At 42.1% G+C, this 16370-nt stretch overlaps 1 protein-coding gene across 1 annotated transcript in view; it reads right to left on the bottom strand.

The window, feature by feature from the left end:
- Positions 1 to 16370, bottom strand: part of VWA5B1 (von Willebrand factor A domain containing 5B1) — a 917148-nt gene that overhangs the window by 122618 nt on the left and 778160 nt on the right. The window contains exons 18-19 of the mRNA XM_069242250.1: positions 3599 to 3673; positions 496 to 565 (exon numbers count right to left, since the gene is read on the bottom strand). Coding sequence (XP_069098351.1) covers positions 496 to 565; positions 3599 to 3673 — 145 coding nt within the window. The remainder of the gene's footprint in view (positions 1 to 495; positions 566 to 3598; positions 3674 to 16370) is intronic.

Raw genomic sequence — 16370 nt, forward strand, 5'->3', positions numbered from 1 at the left:
AAGGCTGTCGAGTTAAGAACTAGATGAACGGTTTTGTTCATTGCCACTATCTTTTGTATTTGTACTACTGTTCCTGTTTCTTTACTGTGAGATATCTTGTAGGATATGAGGTATTTTGATGTTATGACCAATGCTATTAAACTAGTAATCAAATATTTCTGTCAATTTCCTGTAGATGAGGTCACCCAGACCTAACAGGTTTGTTTTTGCCTACTTGTGGCAGGCACATATTCAAAATGGTTTTTGTGTCCCTAAACAGTTATTGGGTCATTGATTTACTCCGTTTATAACAGTGACTGCAATTCCTGATGAACTCCATATATGAATTAATTTCCACTGAGTTAGATCTGGGCAACCCTTACATGTGATGTCCCCATCCATTGTATGTCTGACTGATCTACGCCTGCCGTTACCTGCATTCATTTCCACTTCCTCATTGTTATGTGGCTACACAAAATGCCCTTTACAACATATGGAAGTTGGACCTTCTCTTACCTGGCAGCGAACAAACTCTCAATGGACCTCTGTGAGTGGACGGAAGAGACTGATGGGCTGCGCTGAGGACCTGGAAGGCAAAAAGACATGAGAAGGTGAAAGAATGGCTCTGCTGAGGACCTGTAAGATACATAGGCATGAAAAAATTAAGAATTTAGCTGCACTTAGATCTAGAAGAGACACATGGAAGATAGGATGGAGCAAGAGGTTGAACCTAGGAGCTGCAAGACATATGGGGAAGGGAGGCTAAAGATTGAAGCTGTGCTGGGAAATTAAAGAGACAGAGAGGGGAGAAGGTGGAACAAAAGGCTGTACTGAGGACTTGGAATAGGCGTAAAGAAGACATGATGAAGGATGAGACTGTGCTGAGCACTGGGGATCCTACAAAGAATGTAAGGGTGTGGGGAAGAGTGTGCTAAAATCCAGAAGAGGCATAGAGAAGACAGAACTGAAAAACGGACTGTGCTAATGCTCTGAAAGAAGCACAGAGAAGAGAAGAGTAATGTGTAAAGCTGTGGCAGGACCTGTAAGAGACACTCAGAAGAGATGATGAGCATGTGCTGTGAACATGGAACAGATAGAAAGAATAGATATTGTAGCCTCAATTAAGGCCTGAACAAGCAACAATAAAGGATAAATTATAGATGTGCCCATGATAAGAATGGATTGAAGTAATGGAAGATAAAATAGTGATTAGTGGCTGAAGCTGGTCATAAAAGGATGACATATAGCATTTTGATATTTTGCTGAGTTGTGAATTTGAGAGGTTTATCACCTGAGGGTTTGAAATGTGAGCATCAATGGGCATGGTAATCCTAGAGGATGTTCTTTTAATTTGTACTTTATCCTAAAGGTTTGACATTCAGGGTAGTCTCAATTCATGCCAAGAGGATCTGGATTGTTTGGAGTAACATACCTGAGAACCTGAGCCCCGCATTCCAGTTATTGTTTGGGTGACATAGCCAAATGGTGGGCTCAGTTTGTCTATGAAGTTGTTTACCTTGGTAGTGGATAAAGTGATGTGATGCTCATAGCAAATCTGGCTTGATCATTATTGCATGTGTGTTGAGGTCATCCCAGAAAAACTGAGCTTTGGGGTAGCAGTGAAGGTATTGAGTCTGGCCTCCATATTTCTTATTAAATGGGCAACACAGACATGGCTGAGTTAATGCAGAGATGGCCAGAATATTGGAAACAAGTGGAGACAGTGAGTGCATGCCCAGAGGACTGGGACCTCTGGGCACAGTGGATAGACTGAATTCAACTCCAGAGATTTTGGCCTTTGGCAGCAGTGGATGGGATGAGTTCATCCACAGAGGATTTGGGCACTGGACAATTTTAGATGGCTTGAAATAATCGCTATAACACCACAGTATTGGAAATCTTAAAATCTTTAAATGAGAATATAAAGTTTAGGTAGTAGTGTGTGTTGAGACATGCCTAGGAGGATCTGAACCGCAATCAAATTGGTTTTGGATAGAATCTAGTAGTCAAAGGCCCAATGAATCAGAAAGGTCACCTCAGAAAAGAAGCCCAGTGGGTCAATATCCCAGTAGGCACACATTTCCAATAAATGTAATCTGCAGCAATCAGGAATTGTAATTAATGAAAATGTTAGCACTCTGGGGAGCATCAAGATTTGTTTGTGCATTTGGAATCGATAAAGCAACACCACACAGTGTGAGCAACTCTGTTTCAGTATTCAGGCCAAGGGGCATTGTCATGTGAAGAAGATTTATGACACATGAACACCACTCCCTTAGCATTGTCGCCATTCCAATTACTACTTGAAATAGTCAGGAGTTATTAAGAAACACTGAAAAGAAGTTACAGGGAGAAGAAAGATGAACAATCACTCTGAAAATTACCATTTCTTTTGGGTACCAGAATATTATGTAAACTTGAAGACGAATTAAAGATGAAGAACACATGGCCCCTCATTACAACCTTGTCGGTCGGACGAGGCCGACCTCCAAGGCTGAACCACCAGTCGGCCACCCATGCGGCCGGAAAACCGCCGGCTGCATTTGGACATCCCCGCTGGACTAGCGGGCGGAATCAGAGTTTCCGCCCGCCGGCCCATCGGGGATATCCGCCGTAACATTTCAGCCAGCTCCTAATGGAGCCGGTGGAAATGAGGTGGTGCGGCGGGTGCAGCAGCACCTGACGCGCTTTTCACTGTCTGCCAGGCAGACAGTGAAAATCGCGATGGGGCTGTGCCTGCGGGCCCCTTCACTGCCCATGCCTAGTGCATGGGCAGTACAGGGGCCCCCAGGGGCCCCACGACTCCCCTTACCGCCAGCCTTTCCATGGAGGTGTCTACCACCATGGACAGGTTGGCGGTAAGGGGAGTCAAAATCCCCAGGGCAGCACTGCAAGCAACGCTGCCCTTGCGGATTCTGGCCGCCGGGACATCCATAGCGGTAAACTGCCGGTCCCGGCGGTGTGACCGAGACACTACCGTCGCGGTCATAATATGGTAAATCATACCGCCAGCCTGTTGGCGGTACGAACGCCACTTTAAGGGTTGTAATGAGGCCCATGGTCTTTTTTTAATATAGGTCTCTATTATTCACAGGGCCTAAACAGAAAAGTGAAATGGGTCCCTAATAGGAATAATGTATCTGGAATTCAGATTGGGTCTGATACAGAGGGCTGAAAAACAATTTGGGGAAAGGAGCATCTTGAGTATGCGGCAACACCCCTCCTGCCCATGCACCCCGTCAAATATTAATTCTGAGGAGAGGGTTCATGCTGTCAGGGATTACAAACTAGGAACCCAAATTATACAGATAATCCCATAATGCAATGGATAGCTCTCTATTAGGTCTGGCTTCAGTCTACTTTATACCCAATCTGAGATGAAGCATGATTATTGTGTCTTCAAGTCCGTTATTTTGTGTCTCTATGCTTGTGCATGTTCATGGTTCTGCTGGTATTTGGCGGTCAACCATGCGTAAAGGGGCAATGTAAATTATAATTTCTCCTTTGGAACTCACTTTGAATATAATAACCAAGTCAAAGTCATTGTCACACTGGTAATTAATTGGGAAAATGAGATTTGAAAACATAAAAATTAAATTGTATGGAAAAACTGACATACCATCTGGAAAACTGCAGCGTTCCCAACCTGAAGAGGAAGGTGTGCTGCAAGGAGACAGCAGACACTCCTCGTGGTCTGAAATCAGAAAGTGGATGTCATTAGGCACATGGTCTCCATTTTCACAACTCTTTAGCTTCATCATAGCTATCAAAGCTTTATCCTCATTTTTATCACAGATACCACCATTGTCAAAACAAGCATCACCTCTTTTATCCTCAGCATTATCCTCACTACTACCTGCAATCACTACTATTATATACCATCAGAAACCAGTCCAAACCACCACACGTTCAGCCAATCTATGCTCAAAAACGTAAACAATACGCTTTTCTGAATCTTGATTCAACACTCAATGTTCTTAGCAAATTCAACCTGGTTAAATTAATACAATTGTCCTTCATACTAACCTCGTATCTGACTTAAGGTCTCCTGCAAAATATGATTTTTAAATCTGGAGTAACCTCTTAGTCTCCATTAACTTTGGACAGAGGTCTTGGAAAAATAAGTCGTCCTGTTTTCATATTTGCACTTTTTGTCTTGTTTGTTTGACATTTGAGAATGTCCTTCCTTTTCGTTATCTCCTAATCCCTTTTCCTTGTCTAAACTCTTACTTTATGAAGAAGATTTACAATTAGAAACATGTGCTGAAAATCTTTGAACTTCCAGGCTTATTGTTCTTTCTTTTCAATTTTATATTTTTTTTAAACTGGCTTGTTTTGACTTCTTTATAGAAATGGTGGCCTAGAAGCACAGCAAGGGGCTCTATTCATAAACTACATTAAGTAGTACGTAAAGTAGTACTAAATGGAGCCACTATTTAATGGCCTAATTACTAATTCATTAACTATGAAGAGTCTGTTTTTATATTGCTTAACATTGGTATTTACTTTGACGGGGAATGGCAAGAGTATTTCGTTTTGATCAAGGCTATTTTAGTTAGCCAGCAGCCAAATAAAGGATGTAATTATCCCTGGGGGGCCAGCTTTGTCGCTTTTAGTTAGACTGTGGTTGATATTAGTGTTTTAAATTATGTGGATTTTTTTTGCTTAATAATAAACCTAATTAAAAATTATCACCTTAAATTTGTCATCTTCTATTTTAAAAATGAATGTAGTTGATTCATCACATAAATTCTAACCCCAATTACTGCGTATTAGATAAAAATAAAAATGTTAGTCGGAGTGGGTATTTTTTAATTATAGTTAACAAATTATTTATACATTAAATTACTATATTTATATCAAATATTTAATACACATTTAATTTGAATACAATTTATAGGTAAATAACACATATTTTATATTATTTTACTTTTATGTTCTATAGTAAAATATTTGTATATTTTTTTTAAAGAATAATAAATGTAATAATAATAATCCTTCTACTTTCTCATATGGAGCTCTCCACCACAGAGACAGATATCTGCACCTCAAGTTAAAAGTTACAAGTAGTAACTTGATAAAGCAAATACTTTTGTAGAAGTGTTCACCGTCTGATTTGAGTGTGTGGAAGCATGCAACTGTAAATCTACCCTTAAGTGTAGTAGGAAATATATGCATCGGTAAATATACACGTTTATATTTATCTTTGTAAACTGGGCCCTAAGTGTTCAATTGTGCTGCGATTTTACTGTTCTGTTGTCACTGGGAGTTATGCTCTGCTCCCAGCTCTAGGGTTTTATGCAGCATGGCCCCCCAGTCTGCGTCTATGTGTCTGCTTTAGTGAGCAAAGGAGTGGCTCTCCTGCATGAAAACCCCAAGCTCAGTGCTTAATTTGTGCTTGTTGTATCCGGTGCTGAGCACCGGCACTTATTTTTGAGGGCCGGGGCTTATTCTTCTGCCTCAAGCATTTGCAGTGAGAAAAAGACACATATGGGAAAGACGGAGGAAGGGAAAAATAGAAAAAGCGTCACAAAGGGAGAACACAGAAAGCTGCTAGAGTGAGCTGAGGGGGCAGTGAGTGGCTGTAAATGGATTGAAGAGGCCCGGGATGGCTTCAGGATTACGCTGCCTCAGTATTCCGTGTTCCCACATTTAATTACAGAAGACGCGTATTTAAAAGGAGGGCTTTGAGCACCGGTACGTTTTTATTTACAAACTAAGCACTGCCCAAGCTGAAAGAAGTTCAGCGTCCATAAACTCAGGCTCAGGCTCAGCCCTCTGACATGACGGGAATGAGAGATCTATCAGTCAGGCACTTTATAGAAGTGCCTTCCCAGTGGTGATTCTCAGGACATCCAGTCCATCTGAGTAGTTTGTTTTGCAATCAGCTGTGTAGAAACACCTTCAATAGAAGAGTTTCGTCAATGTGAGTTTTTCATTGTGTCAGTGCTCTGGGCAGCAAATTAAAAAGCGGAAAATACAAGAAAGTGTACCACAAAACGGACATTTTCATAAACATGACAAACTGATGGTGAAGCTCCTCACGTGATCTCTTTCTCTCCCACTGAGCTGCAGGGCTTGATTAATACACTGGTGGCAGCAGCTATGATCTCCTAGCATGGATGATCTGTTTCGCTGATGAGGTGGAAGAAGCTATCCATTTTAATTGTTTGTTTGGTAAGGCATCCAATTACCTTTGGAATCACAGGAATCCGGTCCTATAGATGCTCTGCCTCACAGAGAGTGGTTTCCATTGGTAATATGCCGCAAACATTTGTCCCAACAGGAAGGCTGTTATGCAGCTTATAACTCTTGGACTTCTTTGAAAGATGTTCGATGCCGTTCTGAAGTTATGCATGATAGGTGAAGAATGTTATGATATCTGTGATTCGAGGACTTTAATTTGTTAATGTCTGCTGATAGCTTATGTTCCAGACTTATGACTTCTGAAGTGTCCATCACAATACATTGCTGCAATAGTTCTCCATTCTGAAAATAAAATGCACCCCAAAAAGTCACTTGTGCTGCTCTACATTTCTTGGAGCAAAAGTGGTTTGCTTTTGGTCTGAATGAACTAAAGCAAGCAGATGAGGAAATGAAATGATAGCACCATGCGTGATCCCCTCCGCCTACCCAGCTAAAGCCATTCCGATCACTTAGATGTCCGTTTTGAGGCAGGACTTAGGGCTGAGGGTTAGCTTCTCTGACAAATCCTAGCCACAGTCACACATGGTAGAATTTATTCAGAATTTATTGAGTGTAATAAATAGTACCTGTTAGTACCTGTTACAGGTTTTTGGGGTTTTGGGGTGCTTTTTACGCAAGCAATATACATGTTCTTGTTACTACTGGACTTTTGTGTGAGCTGAAATCCCTGCAGGTTTGACCTGCCGAAATTTAAGAATGAGTTGGTTGAATTGTATTGTGCTCTGTAATTACTGGGTCTGGTAAAGAGCACATACCCTATGATTTGAAACTCTACTCGAAGCATACAAACTTTTGTGCAGGGGAGAATTTTCTTGGCCACTTATGATAAGGGCCTTAGAGATTATTTTGCTATCTTTCTGTCCATCTCCTTAATCTTGGGGGGTTGCATGCCCTTCACTCTATCAATGTCAGGAGATTGCTGATCACTAAAACAGGACCTGCTACTTTGGAGTTCAAAGTTCTTTTTTCTTAATTTTAATCTTACTGTCATCCGTGATCAGAAGGTGGATTAGGTTGACTACACCTAAGTAATATGAGAAGGTGGTTGCCCCATACCTTCTGAACAACTGGGGAAGGTCCACGAGTGATCAGTTAGCCCACTTGACAGATCTCCAGGAGGGTCACTTTATGTACTTGGGCTTTTCTCACCACATCCAGGAGCCATTAATATTTGGAAATCGTTTGTTCAAGAAAAGTCTGCTTTTAGGACTGTGCTTTTGTGTAGCAACAGATTCATTGGACATGTTTAAAGCTTAAATACATCTCCAAGTCGCAATTTTCAGTCTCATGTCTTTCTTTCTCTGCCTCAGTTTCTTTCTCTGCCAGCATGTGATTGGTTGCGATCCCTGCTTGCTAAATCTATTTAACGTGAAGACTGTGATGAGGAAGATGCAGAGCGCCGAACTGCCCAATTAATTATAAGTGATCTTCACTTCTCCTAACTTTACCTGATCACAATGCTGCTACCATTTCCGTTTTCCCATCAGTTCACCCCTATGTTCAGAGCTTGGTTTATCACTTGAAACTGGTGGGTCAATAGGTGCTTTAAAGGAAATGGAAAGCCAAAACACTAAGCCATGGGGACTCCAATGTTCTCCATATTCCTTTTGAAACATGGGTTGCATGTCTCTGGAGACAGTGCCTTTTCATAAAGTAAGGAATGTGACAATTAAGACCAGTCAAAAAACAAGGAGGCTAAAGCAAGATGTTGATCTAATAAAGACTTACGTCCTGCAGCCTAAAGTTTTCCAGTGACCATTGTCATGCCTGTAAAATGGCCTAACATCAGGAAAAAAGTTTCTTGAAATAGTGTCTTTCTGGAATTTTACATAGAGACCCTGATAACATGGTGTCTAGTTGCCTGTTCTGATTTCTGAGGAGTAAGCGCAGGTGAGGTTCATCATGTCCTAGATTCATTTTATTTTGTTCTGGCCTGTGTATGTGTGTGCATCTCTTTTAGTATCCTCCAATTTCTAAATCACTAGTAACTCATCTTCAATACACTTCATATTGGTGATGTAGGGAGGGATTTTGTGAGGGAGAGATTTGTAGAAGCCATGTTGTGCATTCTCATGTAAGTTTCTCCTTGTTTTTGAACTGCCTACTTGGCACGATGTACCCTCTACTTCTTTTTCCATTGTCACTCATTCTTACACGAAGGTTTTAACCCATAGGTTGCCCTGGGACTGTTGAAAGTCTCAACAACCATGTAAGTAATAGAACAGCATTGGAGAATATTTGCTAAATGACTGTCTGTAGATCTACTGGATGTACTGGGTACCAACTATGTGGGTCCTCAAACAGAGCATGTTAACCCCTACCTTCCGTCTACATATGAAAACCAGTGAAATTGTAAGAGAGGAACATCCTTGCCACTGCATTCCCCCACACTACTGTCAACAACCTTGTCACCAGCACCACCAGCATCGTCCACACTACGTTAAGAATTACATTTCAAAACCTTATGTATTGTTCTAAAGTCTATTCATGGTTTGGCACCAGGCTATTTGACAAAGCTTTTCTAGCCCTATCATCCCTCCTGATGCTTAATATCATCTTCTGTTAACCTCCTGGCTACTCAGAAACTTTAAAAAATACAAAAGCAGGCATCCTGAGCTTTTCTCTATGCAACTTCCTTCAAACCAGTTTCCCAAACATTGCAGATGACAAAAGTCTTCCTTAAGTCCCCACAAAGCCTAAAGCTGCGCATCTGAAGCTCCACGTAGGGTTTTGATTACGCATACGTCAGCTTACCTCCTGCTTGTTTTCATTTATTGTTTTTTATCCACCTCACAGCTGCTAAGACTCATTACAATTATAGACCTTTAATTCCAGGCTTTAGCTCCAAAGGAGATTTCTTTCTCTTGATTCCTGCACTTTAACTTGATCAGTTTTCATTGTTACTCTCCCTCTATGCCCTGTGTCTCACCCCTCCTCCCACTAAGCTCTGATGAGACTTCTCACTTTACCACTGTCAAAGTTCTTTACTCTCACGTAGTCTAAGACATCCTAATGCCTTCCCATCCCATATGCCTTCTTCATCAACCCTTTGATATGGTGACACATATACTTATTAAAGGTATTAATCAGTGGGAAGAACTTACTCATGCTGTAAAATCCATTATCTGCCGGTTCAGGGCCACATGTTGACTGAGAACGACCAAGCCCAATAGAAAACCCACGAAGACGCCGGCTGCCTGAGCTGGAGGAACGGTGAGATCCCAGTTTCATTGTAGCCCCTGTTATTTAGTAAACACATCTTCACCAATGTGCAGACAAGAGGAACACATACAATGATAATGTGGTTCTAGCATGTCACAATGATTCCATTGTTACAGGGCTCTTACACAAGCACCACTCAGGATCCTGCAGGTGTTATATACTCAGGGCTTATCTAGCTCTATTGGTTGGTACAAGACCTTTGAAAAAGTCCACTAGCAGAAAATGGCATTACTCCCCCATTACCGTGTTTCTGTAAAGCGCCTTTGTTGACCCAAAACATAGAGCCTTCAGGCTACTGAATAAAGTCTTCATTTCTATTTTAATTTAACAACTACATTCTTAATTTCCTCACAGTGGAACCTATCTTTAAGAACATTACAGGCTATATGTACATTGAAACTTATACCTGTAGCATTTATTGAGAAGATAATGTTATCTATTTATCTATCTATCTCTATCAACGTTGTTATACAGTTCCTAATGAAAAGGCGGGACTGTGTATTAGGATGACAGAAATTCAGAATGTAGGGAATGAGTCCTCCTTCACCATCAGGAGAAGTCAGCCCAGTTCCTGGCTAACTCACAGTGCCTCACCTGAACCCCTAACCTTTCCAGGGTAACAGATGATCTTGGCAACCTCGAACATGACACTTTGATTCCCAAGGAAGTTGTGAAAGCAGATCTTACGCTTTCCTTGTTTACTTATGCATGCCCAGATTAAACACAATAAAGATATGAATAAAGATTTTTAAATATTTATTGAAACAATTGTATTCTTGCATAGAGAGAGTGAGCTGCGATTATTCTGCAAATGAAGCATAGCATTGAACCCAGCATTGTTAACATGTTGACCTTACATTACTACCTACACTCTGAGAGCATAGTGGGTGTACCTTCTGCAAGATCTTGATGGATAGCTTGTCCCACCCATATCGGGATAGCTGAGCCAGGGAGTCGGTCTAGAGTGAAGTTGGCAATCCTTCGCTGCAAAGTAGTGTGTCAGCATCAGCAGAGCTGCATATTGAACAAAGGATCTGTTCCAGGACAGTCACAGCCAGAGTGCTACTCTGACCCCTGTAGGGGAGTGCACCATTTACATATTCAAAACCGCACTGTGTTAGAGTTGCACCTCTGATGCAATGATATGTCTAGATTCCAAGAGGTGTCTCCAAACAGACAAGGCAAGCATCAGGATATCATGTTCTATGGCACTAGCTACGAACAGAGTGTACAGCTTACATGGCAAGAAAGTCTTACTAAAAACAAGTAGCATGTACAGTGTAATCTCAGAATAATATTGTGCAAGCGTAAAGTGTGTAAAATGTCATTGCTGAAAGCAAAGTCATCCTAAAATGTGTAAAATGCAAATATAAAACTAAAATAAAATGGAGAACCAAAGTGGGCCTAAGAAGGCCGCACGACCGACTATCTATCTATCTATATCTATCTATCTATCTATCTATCTATCTATCTATCTATCTATCTATCTATCTATCTATCTATCTATCTATCTATCTATCTATCTATCTATCTATCTATCTATCTATCTATCTATCCACACATATGAATGTATGTGTGTATAAACAAAAATTATGGATGTTGGACGGAATGCTGAATAGTGTCAAACATTCACTCCCCAGTCCAGTCCGGGAACAAATCCAGTGTTTTTTTGTTGGCTCGCCATGCTAGCCTAGTTTGGACCTAGCCATATGAAAATCAATCTTGACCCCTCATGGGAACAGTTCAGCATGAACTGCCAGGCCAGGTCATCCCTGGACTGAAAAACAAGCATCCTTGGACCAGTTTTTGGGTATCACCCCTCATCAGCCAGGCTAGCTTACATCTAGTGGTATACCCAGCATGGAACCCATTTCTGGAATACCCTTGCACCCAGGGTGAAAATCGCAAAACAAAGATAATGTACAGAATACTGAACAGTGACAAACATACACCCTTAGCCCAGTCTGAGAGTAAATCCATTGTTTTTGTTGCTCACCACACCATTCCAGTTTGGACTGCCCATATGCCACTCAGTCTTGACCCCGCTCCTCATGGAAGAGTTCAGCCCGAACTGCCAGACCAGATCCTCCCTGGACCGGAAAACAAGCATCCTGGGACCAATTTCAGGATATCACCCGTCATCAGCCAGGCTAGTTTGAATCCAGTGGCGTAGCAAGCATGTGACACTAGTCTGGGCATACCCTTCCCACTCAAGGTGAAAACTGCAAAACAAAGATGATGGATGGGATCCTGAAACATGACAAACATTCACCTCCAGTCTAGTCTGCGACTCAAACCATGCTTTCTTTGCTCACCACACCATTCCAGTTTGGACCTAGCCATATGCAAATCAGTATTGACCCTGATCCACATATGAACCACCCAGCCCGAACTGCCAGGCCAGGTCCTCCCTGAACTGGAGAACAAACACCCTGGAACCGGTTTCGGCATATCACCCCTCATCAACCAGGCTAGGTCCAAACTGGAATGGTGTGGCAAGAGCAAATAAATGATTGGTTTAGTCACAGACTGGACAGTGGGGTGAATGTTTGACACTGTTTGGCATTCCGTCCATCATCTTTTTTATGCAATATATATAATGGCAGTCGCCAGTAGGTAGCTATAGTTAGGATCATATTTTCATGGAAAAAGCATTTTTTGACTTGCCTAGATCTTTGGCTCTGTGTGATGAATCTCCACAAAATGTTGTCAAAAAAGTGTTCCCGAGAATTTTGTTATGCATGGGAAGTTTCAGGATGATCTGTCAAGCGGGGGCCAAGAAATAGGGGACATCTAAAGAGTTGGGTTTCCCATGTTAATTCCCATAGGGATTTTGAACACAACTACAGCCCGAACTGCCAAACGGAATTACACCAAATTTGGGAGAAAGGTTACTTTTGGTCCAGAAAGAATCCTTTTTCTTGTCTAGTGCAAATCTCTTCAGCATTTTTTGAGATTGTAAAAGAATAATATGAATATCTAGAGGCGCAAAAGATTCACAAATAATTCACCAATGCACACGCTAATGGAAGCGATGTGATTGGCTGGCCAAAACCTGACAGAAAGTTGTGGCTGCCATTTTAATGTCCCAGGACACGGTCCCAAAGGTTGAAAAACAAAATGAAAAGTAGAAACATGGGTCAGGGTTGAGGAACCCTGATCCCAGGGCTGTGATATAGGGGTGTTTGAGGCTCAAATTATGGGTTTAAAATGATTGTTTTCACCATGCGTAAAATTCTCAAATTATTTGAGAATACTTACAAAGAAATCGCAAATATTGCACAAGGTGAAAACTGTTTAAAAAAAAAAAACATTCACAGACTGATTCATACACTATTTCATTCACTCATACATGCACCCAGAGACTCATGTCCCCACTCACACACCCACTCAGCCCCTCATCCACCCACTCAGACTCACGCATAGACTCACACACCCACTTATAAACCCACTCAGACACTCACACACCCACTGACAGATTCACTGACAAAGACAGGCCCTGTGGCCACCTCTGCTGCACAAGGACAAAGGCCGTGCACAGGACGGGGTGGGTGGTTATAAGCCAACCTCCGCCACAAGTTATAAATACCTTAGGGCGCAAATTCTAGTTACTTGAAATAACTCTAACTGTTGAATTTCTATGGTTTTGAACGAGTAAATTCAGAACCTATGTGTGTGTGTGTATATATATATATGTATATATATATATATATTATTATTTTTATTTTTTTTGCTGAAAAAGACAAAGGTTACAGGGATGTTATAGTTAGGTCCTGAATTTACTTCCACAAAACCAGTGAAGTTCAGCAGTAATAGCTACCCCTGAGCTCACAATAACTTTCACCCCTGTAATGCACTGCTTCTGACATCACATATTACATCACTCGTGACATCACTGATGACATCACTGATAACATCTCAAATAACATCACTGGTGACATCACTGATGACGTTATCCGGTATCTTTAAGTGGTTATAGGGTTGAATGACTGAAGGTGTAAGTGCTTGTATGGGTGATTTAGTGGTTGAGCTAGGTTCTCTAGGAAACCTTAAGTGGATCTGTTAGTAGGTGTATATACGAGGAAGTGGCCGTATGATAGTCTGTATAGGTACTTTGAGGGGGTGTCTGAGTAGCTGTATAGCTTAGATAACAGGTGTATGAATGTTTGTATAGAATACTGCCTGTATGTTTCAGCAACTGTGTTAGTGTGTAACTCTGTTATTGAGAACATGGATGAGTGAATGCCTTTATAAATGGCTGTATCCACAGGTAAGTGATTCTGTTACTTCTTGTGTGGTACAGTAAGTGTATGTGTGAGAAAGTGTACACATAAGAAAGAGGATCTGTTAGTAGCTGTATGGATAATTATGTATGTGTGTGAGAGGTTTAATTGGGGACTGAGTAGCTGTAATAGTGTCTTTATTAGTTAGTTAGTGAGTCATTTAGTGAGTGTATCAGTGACTGATTTTATCTTTGAGTTGATGTTTCCAAAAGAGAGTGCTGTATCAGTGAGTCATTGTGCGAGTGAGTGGATGCATAAGTAAATGTATTCATAAAAAGTAGGAGTATTAGTGGCTGTATGGGTAAGTATGTGGGTGAGTGAGTGCCTGTATGCATTGGTGACTGTCAGTCGGAGGTGTTGTATGGGTCACTGATTGGGTGTGTAAGTCTTTGTACTGGTGGGTAAGTGGTTGTGTAACTGTCTGTATGGATTAGTTCGTGGGTGTGTTTTTTGCATGTGTGAGTGAGTGGGTGTGCCTGTGGTTATATGTATTTTATAGTAGATTTGTGAGTCATGTCTCGGTGAGTGAGTGGGTGTATCAGTGGTGTATTGGGCTGTGAATGGGTGTTTGAATGGTTGTATGAGTGTGTTAATAGCATAGTTAGTTATGTATGCATGAGTGAGTGGGTATGTTAGTGTTGTGTGAGTGAGTGAGTAGGGGTGTGGCAGTAGTTCTATTGCTCTGTCAATGAGTGTTTTAGTATTTGTATGTGTGGTGATCTATGTGAGGTTGTGAAACAGCATGATTGGGTTTGTGAGTGGTTCTGCGGATGACGTCATCAGAAATGTCATCAGTAATGTCATTTGAGATGTCATCAGTGATGTCATAAGTGATGTAATACGTGATGGCATAAGCAGTGCATTACAGGGGTGCAAGTTATAGTTAGCTCAGGTAACTATAACTCATGAATTTCTCTGGTTTTATGGAAGTAAATTAGGGACCTAACTATAACATCCCTGTAACCTTTGTTATTTCAGTGAATTTCTATGTTTTAAAAAAAATTCTATTTCCTAACTATAACATCCCTGTAACCTTTGTTTTTTCAGTGAATTTCTATTTTTTTAACATATAGTCATTTGTACTACAGCCGTGCATGGCCAAAGGGAGTTGGCCACAGCCTATCTCTCTGGGTGTGAGAAAAGGTGTAAGAGGGTTCTCTGGGGTGGGAGCACTGTGAGAGTCTCTGTCTGGGTGTGCAAGTGGGTGCATCAGTGCCTTAGTGGGTGCGTCAGTGTCTGAGTGGGTCTGTGAGTGAGTGCATGAGGCTCTGAGTGGTCTGTGAGTGGGTGTATGAGTGTCTCAGTGGGTCTGTGTCTAGGTGCATGTTAGTCTGAGTTGGTCTGTGAGTGGGTGCATGAGGGTCTCAATGGGTCTGTGAGTGGGTGCATGAGGGTCTGAGTGGATTTGTGAGTGGGTGCATAAGGGTCTGATTGGGTCTGTGAGTGGGTGCCTCAGTGGCTGTGTGGGTCTGTGAGTGGGTGTATGAGGATCTCAGTGGGTCAGTGAGTGGGAGAGTAAATGTCTGAGTAGGTCTGTGACCGTATGTGTCACTAGCTGAGTGGGTCAGTGTGTGGGTGCTCCAGTGTCTGAGTGTGTCTGTGACTGGGTAAGTGAGGGTCAGAGTGGGCCTGTGAGTGGGTGTATGAGGCTCTGAGTGGTCTGTGAGTGGGTGTATGAGTGCCTCAGTGGGTTTGTGTTTGGGTGCAACAGTGTCTCACTGGGTGTGTGAGTGAATGCATCAGTGAATGAGTGGCTCTGTGAGTGGGTGCATGAGGATCTGTGGGGATTTGTGAGTGGGTGTGTGAGGGTCTGAATGGGTCAGCAAGTGGGTGCACCAGTGTCTGAGTGGGTCGATGAGTGGATGTGTCAGTGTCTGTGTGGATCCATGAATGGGTGTGTGAGGGTCTGAGTGGGTCTGTGAGAGGGTGCAACAGTGTCTGAGTGGGTCTGTGAGTGGGTGCATGGGGGTCTGAGTAGATTTGTGAGTGGGTGCCTGAGGGTCTGAGTGGATTTGTGAGTGGTTGAGTAAGGGTCTGAAGTGGACTGTGAGTGGTTGCATGAGGGACTGAGTGGGTCTGTGAGTGGGTGTATGAAAGTCTGAGTGGGTTGGTGAGTGGGTGCGCCAGTGTCTGAGTGGGTATGTGAGTGGGTGAATGAGGCTCATAGTGGTCTGTGAGTGGGTATATGGGTCTCTCAGTGGGTCAGTGTGTGGGCGCATTAGTGTCTCACAGAGTCTGTAAGTGGGTGCATCAGTGTCTCACTGGGTCTGTGAGTGGGTGCATCAGTGTGTGAGTGGGTTTGTGAGTGGGTGCATGAGGATCTGTGAATAGATGTGTCAGTGTCGGAGTGGGTGCGTGAGTAGGTGCACGAGTCTCCGAGTGCATGTATAAGATAATGAATTAGTGTATGAATGAGTCTGTGGGTTCTCTTCCAAATGTTTTCATATTCACGAATATTCCATGAATAGTTCGGGAAAATTTAGAAATATTTGTGAATATTGAGCATGACGATGCACAATTATTTTAAACCCATAATATGCCCCTAAAACACATCTACATCACACCCCTGGTGACCTCTTATGCCACTATCAATTAGAATTTTCAACCCTGGGGACCATGAAATAAAATGGCTGCCGCAACTTCCTAGCCAGGTTGCGGTTAGCCAATTACAGCTCTTCC

Source organism: Pleurodeles waltl, chromosome 6 (genome assembly GCF_031143425.1).
Source record: "Pleurodeles waltl isolate 20211129_DDA chromosome 6, aPleWal1.hap1.20221129, whole genome shotgun sequence".
NCBI classification, from domain to species: domain Eukaryota; kingdom Metazoa; phylum Chordata; class Amphibia; order Caudata; family Salamandridae; genus Pleurodeles; species Pleurodeles waltl.